This window comes from Ostrinia furnacalis, unplaced genomic scaffold (genome assembly GCF_004193835.3).
Source record: "Ostrinia furnacalis isolate ACB-3 unplaced genomic scaffold, ASM419383v2 OfSCF0389, whole genome shotgun sequence".
NCBI lineage: Eukaryota > Metazoa > Arthropoda > Insecta > Lepidoptera > Crambidae > Ostrinia > Ostrinia furnacalis.
The window spans coordinates 1,516,707-1,527,495 of NW_021130628.1; the positions used below are offsets into that span (position 1 = coordinate 1,516,707).

The following is a 10,789-nucleotide window of genomic DNA, read 5'->3' on the forward strand; positions in this document are numbered from 1 at the left end:
CAAACGTCACTCTGTGGCGACTATCCCTGATACCCGGGATACCTCTTTTGATATGTTGACTGCTATCCTTGACTCTGATCCTGATGACCTGTGTATACTTCATTCCCCTCCTGGCTGTCCCCTGTCCCCTTCCAAAATCACAGTACCTGTCGATAGCTCGAAACATAGAGCTAGAATCTTATCAATATCTGAGTCTGATTACGGAACTGAAATCTGGTAGTTTGATCTATTTTGTTACCTTCACTAGTAAACGCGACTATAAATAAAATATTATTGTGGTATTTTTAGAACGTAGTGTTATTTGAATTTTTTTTTACTTAATCAATTCCGTCCTTTGACAAAATGTACCTTTAAATTTGTCTTCCCTAAATTGTTACTTCTGTGATAGCTTTTTATAATTTTCGTTTACTATTTTAGTTGTTAGATAAGTATATAAATATTTTGTATCAGTATTCTATGAAATGTGGATAGTATTTAATACATTATACATGTTTTATTGTTGTGAAATCGATGCATGGTGGCTTTCTTCACCGCAGAGTGCACAGCTTACGAGTGGTTCACATTCTTCGTATGTAAGTGCATGGTGTGTTATTCTGTGTGTCTCTATGTGTTTTGTAAATAATGTTATTATACAACTATTGTGAATTAACGCACTTATTTCATTTGTTATCACTCCTTCATCTATCACCCTCACCTCACTCATTTCAGCACAGCGCACTGGCCTCTGCGGTCATTGGTTAAAATTAAGTTCTGTTCGATAGAACTCTAGGGTCTATTCCTACTTAGATGGACCGTCTATTTTCTCGGTATATGCCAATGGCAGTACAATTTATATGACACTTTTCACATTAGACGGTTACGAATAAATAAGAACAGTGTCCGTCTCTTTAGCGGCCCGAAAAACAAGACGGTGCGTCTAAATGGGAATATGTATGCCCTTTCGAAATCTTTAAGTAACAGAACTTAATAATTAGAAAAATAAATAAGTAAACATCACAATGTAAATACTGTCACCAATATCACTGGGTTAAAAATAAAATTACTTAACTAACTAATTCGTTGTTGACTCGAAAAGGTCACCATAACACAACTAATGTGGACACTCAGGAACAACTGAGTCACTAATTCAAAGAGGTATCTGATTGGAGGTTCACAGTTTCTCTTAATTGCACTCATTTTACACCGCTTTGCACAGTGAAGGAGAATGCTTCAAAGCGACATGTTAACATCAAGTTGAAAGGTAAAGTTTTGTGTTGCTTTTTAAGCATGAACTATTTAGATGTTATGTTAGGACAGGTAGTTCTATTCTGGACACGAGAACTTAAGATTCCTGGTTATCTACCTGTCCAGTACTTACACTACTAACGTTTTTGAGAACTAACTAGTAATACTAATAAAGCTTTTTTTTTTGTTATAACTTCGCATTAAATACCAAAATACTTCTAACAAATTCTTGTATAGGCTTGCTTGTACGTAAAGTCTATCTTAGTACTAATATGGAAATTAACTCCAGCACACTAAAATCACCACACAAGCACAATAATGGAGACAATCAAACATAACTTTTTTTTTACCGTTTACTTATCAGTTGTAAAATCACCAGTTGCAATTATGTTGACGTCAATGAATATAATACCATGCACTTATATTGTGATTGATATTTAAATGCCACTTTTGTTTGTTATTTGTGTTATCTCTAAGCTTTTGGGATTGGTGCCATTTTGTATTGTGTTATGTATTATATTATTACGTATTCGTATACCGTAGTTCGAAGGCAAACAATCTTATTTTTATAAGACCCAACCATTGTGAACCAAGTTTAGTGAAGACAGATTTCTATTATTGAAAGTAGGTATAACTTCGGATGTAGCTGTATTGTTAGTATCTGCTCTAGTTACTTTGCTTGGATCACAAATGGTTGGTTGTATTTTTAGCATGCGACGAGTTACTTTGCCTGTGCAATTCCAGTATTTTAAAGTCTATTTTAAGTTTTAAACTCTTTCTTTCCTAGAGACACAGTTTTGAGAAAATATTGGAATTGCGTTTTTGAGACATATTCGAACTATTATGTACTGTCTATCTATCTGTTTAATGTATTATGTTTTAGTATAAAGCTATACAAGTATATTGAGTATTCCGTTAAAAGCTTAGTTGCAAAATATTATATTCATAGGTGTTATATTTAAGGTAGTCTTCTAAGGCAGAAAATTTTATTTTACTTTGTTTATATTTTTCAGACTATCGACATTCCAGTGCTGACAAGCCCTACTTGAATATACCGCAAAGCGTAGTCCAAGAGAAGGGTCCAACAGTCGACTTGAATGCACTCAACCCCACCTTGCACCGCCACCACACCGCCCACCTCCGAGGCAGGCACGGCGTCGTCAACTATGAAGCCACCACTAACCCTCCAGAACAACCCAAATTCTGGACGCTACCCAAAAGAAACACCCTAGAACCAAACGCATCAAGATTCAATTTCCCACCTCCCCGACAAATACACCCAGAACAAAGAATTCCCCCGACCACAACGAACGATGAATCCATACGAATATCACCCATCGATCCACGAACTACGGGCACTTTCAAATCATCGACGCCTTCGAACAAGGAAAACGTTATCGATTTTAGCTCAAAACTGCTTTCACCTGTTAAATCTACCATGACCAACGAAGAGCTTTATGCTGTTATACATAAGAGCAAGAAGAAACTCAACATCAAAGACGCCACAGATAGAGCAGAGTCGCCTGCGTTATCTACTATCAGTTTGTCTCCAGTGAGTTCCGAGACATCTCTGTATAGTAAAGGCAGTCAACGATATCCAGAAACAGGGTACCTGGGAGACCCGCGTAGCAGAATGAGTTGGTCTCCGGCCGATAAATATTCAATTCCTCCCGTTGCAATAGGCTCTACCTTTGGTGTCCAAAAACAAGAATCTACTTGCGCAGATAGGTATGGACCTATACCGCAAACTTCGAGACTAGATTTCAAAAAACTGCTCTTGCAACACAGTGTGAAACTAAACACATTGAATCCTCAAACTAAATCTAACAAATTATCAGCAGTTGAACAATTAAAACTATCCAAAGAAAAAGCTCAACCACCTTCAGCACAACCATCTACTAATAGATCACAAATTAACATCCTTGATCTCAGTGGGTCTCCGAAAACTTATAGCCATAGAAAAGTGATTAAAACTAATCAACAACCAGCTTCTCCTGGGAGAACAGGTGCCTTAATAAAAGAACATAAAAATACTCCAAAAATTTTGCTATCTCCCAAATCCCAATGGAGGTTTTCAAGTCCCCGATCCGACGTTCTATCCACTCCAATACCCGAAGCGAACAACGAAGATGAGAACTCGAATAGTTCTGGTGAAAGACACGATGTTTCTCCTAACCCACCGCCAAAAACAGTTCCTATAGTTACAAATCAACACTTTGGAGCGCGAAGGAATCTTATACCAATAAACGAAAATGCTTATGAAGTTGAAAACGATTTCGCCGAATCTATTGACCACGGCGTGTTTCCGTTGAATGCAGAATTTGCAAAAGCCCATGGTTTGTCTAGGTCGGAAATAATGCAAGCGAAACGAGCAGAATTCTTTAATAGGTCTCCTGAATCGTCGCCTCCTAAGTTTACTTCCTTCAAGAGTCCCACGACGGCGGGTCCGTCGGCAGCGAGCTCCAGGAGCAAGACTTCTCCGGAAAGGGGGAAGACTTCTCCTACCACTTTAGAAACGGCATTATGATGATTTCCATGAATTAAGAAGTCGGTGCTTTAAATTTTTGACGCTCGAGGATTTCGTTAATATGGCAATGAAATTGATAGAAGCTTTAATCTAGTCTTTTCTTGCTTGATGTGCCATTTTTGAAGGCACCAGTGGCGTATTCAAGACCAGTGATTGATTGAACTATTGAAAAGAATGGCAATCAGCTCAAAATCATTTTAATGCTCTAATGGGGCCAATTTTGTTTGTGTAATTGATATTAAAATAATGTACAACGTCATGGTTATAAACTAGTGAGTAAGTATTTATTGAGTACATGATAGGTACTATGTAAGTAGTGTTTTGGACTTTTTCAAAGTTTTTAAGTTATTCGGAATACAATTTTAATTAAATGTGTTGAATAATAAGCTACGTTTTGTTATTATCAACCCGTAGCTTCGATAATTAACACCAAATAGTCAAAAGCTTCCAATGTCACAATGTCTAGTCTCTGTAGTCTAGTGGGAAGACCACCTGCTTCAGACCCAGACGTCCCGGGTTCGATTCCTAGTGGGGGCAAAATTTTCTGCTCGGCAAGGGCTTGTACTAAGTCCGCCTGGCTACCTATCACTACGCACTTGTCACTAATGGCTGCTAATGTTAACTCGAGTAATTAGCCAGTCAATAGCTTGGTGGCTTGATCCATGCTCGGACTTCATGGTCCAGTGCAGTCTTCAGCTTCGACTACAAAGTAGGTAATGCTTGGGTTTGATTCTCACTCCCGTATTCACAAACGATGCTTGCTTAAGTGAAGCAGCAAATCGAACGCACAGCGTTGAATAGAGCTCTGTGATTGGTTCGTGTATGACCCTGTGCGTCCACGCGCTGACCTCAGTAATGTTTGTGAATACGGGCGTCTGTGTAGGTCACACAAAATGTAGGTTTCTTCACAATGATCAAAAGCAAAATGCTTGAAGTCTATGTAAATAAATGTCACGACGTCATCTTAACTTCTGTCATAACTTCTATGACATTCACCACCACATTGTAGGTAAATAGGTATGAATATGTTTACATTTTGTACAAGTTTCCGAAGAGTTATCATGTTTGCTGATTTACTGAATAAAAAAAATACGAAATGAAGTGCACCTCAGCCTCAGACTCAAGCGAGACCTCAATGAGCACCAAACGCTGCTCACTGAAGCTCCGAATCCTCACCCTGGTATTGACTACTGCAGACTTGATCAACGAGAGAGCGACGCCTACAATGGGGATGTCACACGCGATTATATCGCCTATAGCAATCTTCACTACGTACATTTTCGTCGGCATCTTCGTTGTAGGAGCCGTGCGTCAAAAGTTTGCCTCGAAATTTTTACAAACCTATGCACTGTTAACCTGCTCAGCTCTCCACATGTACCTGTCTATAGTAGTCTTCAGAGAGCTTCGACGCCAGCTGAATAACGATCGGCCTGCTGCAGCAGGTCTGGTACTGAATGGAGTGCTTCCTATGTTGTTAATCTTCGTATTAGTCGCAGACCTCATAGTCATATTGCTATCTGATCGCACAATAGCATCTCCGGTGCTCCCTGGAAATTCACGACAACCAACGCCTGTGGATATTCAAGGGACGTAAATTGTATTTTTATAAGATTTTTAAACAAAATGTGTAGATAGAACCAATAACTTTTGTGTATCTAATGAAATAAATAGCGTGCAAAATGTTTATACAAGTAGATTAATTATTACTGCAATCAAAGTGAGTCTAATGAGTGTGAAGCAGATCTAGTGAAGGGTACATCAAACATCTGAGGGAGTGGGAATATACCTACTACTTACTGCTTCAAAAGATAATTAATTTAAGTGACAAGAAAAAAAGGTTTCAGAGAAATTTAAGTGTTGTATGAGCTTCGGCCAAACCAACGCGGATCGCCGCGTTGCACGCGTTGGTTTGGCCGAACCTTTATAATTATGATTCCTCAGAGATCCACTTACCTTGTAGAGACACTTAATAAAACTACACTTCCATTCCCCTGAGATATCACGCTGACATTTGACGATACAAAAACACCCTCCAGTGCCTCTCCCACACCTTTGGCACCAACTAAGTTACTATTACTGTTATAGTTCTTGTGGTTCTAGTGCTTATCTCAGTGTCATTGAGAACATATTTCATCAAAAGTAGTGTGAAAAGTCTCGAATAGATGAAAAGACTTGATAAAGAGCGGACACTAACAAAATTAATAGGGTATTGTATAAAAAAAACAGTTTATTTTAGAAAAATGTATTTATTTTACATTACTTAGTAAAACTACCTTATTCTAAAAATATATAATCAATCAATCACACAATAAGACCACATTATTCGGCATGTGACGATGNCTATTAACAACGAATATGGTGATTTCAACGTCTTACAAAACTAATTTGTCAGTCTAACACCATCAATACTTGCAGTAAATTGATATTCCACAGGTTGACACAACAAAACAAAATGAAAAATTTGTTACACTTTACTTCTCTTAATCCTTCAAGCTCCATGAATCCAGACAAAATAGATAATCAATTGTTACGTGGTAGCCGGCTACCGCTTGGGGGCTGAGAGGTTAAGTATTTTTTATATAAATCATCAAACTAATATCAATTCCGGAGAACACAACTTCATTTAATAATCTGACAGGAGTGATCTTAAAGTATAATAAAATTAATTAGGTACCATTACAACTATAATGACAATATATTTTAACTTAGTCAAATCCAGTATTCAAGATATTTTAACAAAATAACACAAATAGTAGACCTGACTATGTTAATTACCATTGAATGTGGTATTTCTCAAACATGACATGGTATTTTTTTACCATAGTACAGAACACAATTTCACACACTTTCACTATTTGTTCATAGGAGGTCCATTCATTAGAGGTGGTCTCATCTGACCCATAGGTCCCATGGGGCCCATCGGCCCCATCATAGGTCCCATCATTGGTCTCATTCCCATCATTGGCGGCATAGGTCCATGAGGCCCCATCATCATCGGTGGAGCCATCGGTCCTCCTGGGCCCATAGCAGGCGGTGGTAACATGCCCGGTGGGCCTCCCGGCGCAGGAACAGGCGGCCTGGGACCACCAGGACCCATCACAGAAGGATCCCAAGGTGGAGGTATAGCTGCTCCCTTAGTTCCGAACGGGTTTTGAGCAATTTTGCCCGCTTTGAACGCTGCTGTGGTAGCGTCGATGAGATGTTGTGCTTGCTCCTCCATCCACTTTTGATAGTAAAACTTCACGTTGTCTTTATGTTTTCTTCCTGTACAATGAGTTTTTCTAACGCTAGGTGAATCGTGCGTTAGATATGTGTCACAATAATCACAATAGTACTTTGGCATTTTTATTTTACAATCCTAGAATTTCACGAAAATGCTTGAAAACACGTTCTTGATGATTCGCTTGCCGCACACAAGCACAGATTAGAAAGTATGTGCACACAAGAGAAGACAGTGAGTGACTGATGTGACACACAGTGACAGATGAAAGTGTGTTTATATCTGTGGTATTTAATGTGGTGTTTTATGATTATGTTGGCAATAGTGGTCCATACATACAAAGACCTTATATTTCATTGAGAATGAGCACTCGGTATCCAAAATGGCAAAATTGTAAAAATACTCTCGCTTGGTTATGATTTTTATAGGTTTAAAAAGGACCTCTTTCTTTCAATCTCTTGTTTATTTACCTGTAAATGCACTAGAAAAATTAATTTCGTATTTCGGTAATGAAGTTAAAGACCTTCCTTTTTATTTAGTTCCAAGGTTTATTTAATTTGTCGGCGCCGGACACAGATGCTGCAAATTATTATTGACTAGCTTTCCGCCCGCGGCTTCGCCCGCGTGGAATTTTGTCTGTCACAGAAAAACTTTATCGCGCGCGTCCCTGTTTCAAAAACCGGGATAAAAACTATCCTATGTTCTTTCCCGGGACTCAAACTATATCTATGCCAAATTTCATCAAAATCGGTTGCGAGGTTTAAGCGGGAAAGCGTAACAGACAGACAGACAGACAGACAGACAGACAGACAGACAGACAGAGTTACTTTCGCATTTATAATATTAGTTGGGATGATTAATAGTACCAATCTTAATATTATGTTATCTGTATAAATCTGTAGAGCGGAAGGTTTGTGATTCCTAAACACAGATATGGATTAGAGTAGATACAGCAAGTTGATCGTCAAAGCGTGCCATTCCGATATGTCCAAATGGACATACATGGTCGAGTGATGTTCATGTAATCCGATTACAAAAATCGGTTACGATGATTTTACGAGGACAGTAGTATGAACACGGTAGAAAGAAGAAATTATTTACGGATTGAGAATTGTAATTAACAGCACAAGTAACAAATAATTAATTAAAATAAAGTAGCAGTAGAAGAAGTATAAAGTAGCATTGTTTTTAATACATATCCTGCGATGTACTATTATTAAGAGTTAAAACCATGGTCCCTGTATGTGGTGCACTCATACCGATCCCAAGGAACCGTACTTACTCATAACAATAAGACAGACACTGATCCATGTATTCATGCACTTGACAAAATGTCTTAAAACGCTAGAAGGGGAAAAAAAAATAACGAGATTTGACGATTTGTAAGAATTAATTTATTTTAAAAAGTTAAATAAAGATGTTTTTGGTTTTGTATTTAACAAATTATCAGATTTATCGGAATTAATTAATTTTTTAATCGAGTCACACGATATCATTCGATGACTTTGCAAACGCAGTACGATGATACGATTACTTTTACGTTGCGGCAATCACTAAAATTCGCTAAAATGACACTAATGACGTTTAAAAAGTGGCACGCTCGGCTTCATACAATTTTTGACACATGCTGCATCTATCCATATCTGTGTTCCTAAACGTAACACCCGAGTGATGCGCAGAAAAAGATAACTGTCAATTAGTTGTGTCATGTCAAGTGTGAGCAAGCGGCTACGAGGTTATCTTTGAGAGCGTGTTGAGTTTGGTGGAACGTTAAATTGTAGGAAAAGTGATTGTCAACCATCCAAGATATTATCTCCTTGCCCGTTAACCCACGCCTATGGAGATTCCACCCCTAGAGTTCCTTCTGATAGAGACCCAGTGCCTTTAAATTTGTATTAAAAAATGCAAAATTAAATAAAATATGATAATAGTCAGCAGGTCAGCACTATTAGTTTTATAATCTCTGGTCGGCCAGAAAAGTTTTCATTTTATTATGTTGGTATTTTCTCCTTTTTTTATTTTGGCAACGCGACGGCTTGGTTTTGAGAATCATGATTTCGCCAATGTCATGTTGTTTTTTTTTTTTGGTTATTAATATTATTCTGTATTAAATAATGGCTTCAATGGTGCGTATTTGAAGCACACTGGTCCATTCGTTCCTTCTGGAACAGGCTAAGGTCAAAACACCATGCTGCTTAATGCATTTTATGTCGACGTCACGAGCTTTTTTTTTTCTTGTCTTTTGTAGGGCTGCCAGTTGATAGATTTGACCCCGTTTATGGGGAAAATAAAGAGCGAATGAGATATTCTGCTTAACTAATAACAATTTTAGTTGTTAGATGTTTAAGGGGTTGCATTTATTTTTCTAAAAAGAGTTTTTATTATTATAATGGTAGAAAACCAAATGAGGAGCGGCTATAGCCCGACCAGGAACATAAAAGCCCTCGCCATGTTGCGGAATACTAATGGTACTAATTTCTTTTAATGGCAACAGTAACTGAAAACTTCATTGACATGTCACCTTGCATGTCAGTCTATTGCTGTCAAAGTGTAAACAAACTTTATTTTAAATGTGCGCAATTGATTTTGTGAATTAAATTGCTAAAATATTTTTATAGTCGTGAGAGAAAAGTGGTTCACAATGTGTTAAAGTATTTGTCGAAGAGAAATACTAAGGGTTTGGACAATATTTTCATTGAATAATGTTTCCGACAAAGGTTGTCAAATTGACTGACATGTTTATCGTATACCACAGTCCACTATGAAAATTTAGCTGTGGTTTGTTTCAACTACCTAATTTAAAAGTTTTTGTCACTTTCTAAGTGTTGAATTTTATGGAATTGGGAAAGAAGTACCGAGTTTGAAGCGTCCACGAGCAGACATTGCAGTTGAATATTCAAGTTCTGAATTTGATTATTGATGAATAATAAAATAAATCCTACTAGCTCGATTGATGGTTTCATTTAATTTATTTAAACCAGGTTACCTATAATAATATTTTTTCGTTAATTCATGAAAATGGGTATTTCGCCGAAACAGTAAATTTTCTGTGTCCAGGCAGGCGAACACATGTTTTTTTTGTATTTATATGGATAAAACTATTTTTATGGGAAAGTTAATCAAAAGTTTTATTTGTTTTTGCTATTACAATAACAGAAACTACAAATAATACCGTAGAAAAACTTAATCAAAAGTCGTTTTTCTAATTTCCTTGTTATGTCCATTACTGTTGTTTGCCAAAATAAAGGCACATTATAACAAATTGAAGCGTATTTTCATTCTAATAGCACTCTCTTTATATTTGAGAAACGTTTGGCTATCGGAAAATAAAAACTTTAAACGTAAAATACTTAAAGGAAGGAAATAAAGTGAAGTTAAGTTCTTGTCCGAGTCAAAAGTATAATTTCCCTGGGTCTTCTTTTCGACCATTGTAGTAACGAAACGAAAGAACTTAGAATGCAATGCATTGCACCGTTACACTCGTCCATTTCGTCCCAAGAGGCCATCGAGGCAGGACAGTACTTCGTTGAACAGTTTCGCGACAAATCGCATAAGTAGGTCCCTCCTTGGGTTTTTGTTTACTAAAAAGTCAATTTCTTTGGACGGTTTTTTGCAGCTAAACAATGGATTAATTTTATTGTTTATTTACACAGATGTAGTGTCTGTAGGGGTAAACCCATGATTTAAATAGTAAATGCGTAGGGTAAATAGGTTTTTGTCTGTGGTGTCTTTTAGGCATAAATCTAATTTCTTTGGCCCTAATTTCCTTGTTTTCCGTGGCATAAAAAGGCCTAGGAAATTATAAAAGACCATTTTTA

The 10,789-nt window shown here is 37.3% G+C and overlaps 2 protein-coding genes across 2 annotated transcripts in view; one reads left to right on the forward strand and one right to left on the reverse strand.

The window, feature by feature from the left end:
- Positions 1-4,135, forward strand: part of gukh (NHS actin remodeling regulator GUK-holder) — a 76,800-nt gene extending 72,665 nt beyond the window's left edge. The window contains exon 7 of the mRNA XM_028317582.1: positions 2,238-4,135. Within this exon, the coding sequence (XP_028173383.1) occupies positions 2,238-3,751 (1,514 nt within the window). The 3' untranslated portion in view covers positions 3,752-4,135. The remainder of the gene's footprint in view (positions 1-2,237) is intronic.
- A 1,842-nt stretch (positions 4,136-5,977) lies between these two features.
- Positions 5,978-7,229, reverse strand: snRNP-U1-C (small ribonucleoprotein particle U1 subunit C). Its single transcript, XM_028318135.1, has one exon. The coding sequence runs from the start codon at positions 7,092-7,094 to the stop codon at positions 6,603-6,605; it is 492 nt and encodes a 163-aa protein (XP_028173936.1). The 5' UTR covers positions 7,095-7,229; the 3' UTR covers positions 5,978-6,602.
- Positions 7,230-10,789: the final 3,560 nt, after the last annotated feature.

Bases quoted from the DNA above. Each gene is read 5' to 3' on its own strand.
- snRNP-U1-C (XM_028318135.1), bottom strand. From the start codon at position 7,094: ATGCCAAAGTACTATTGTGATTATTGTGACACATATCTAACGCACGAT.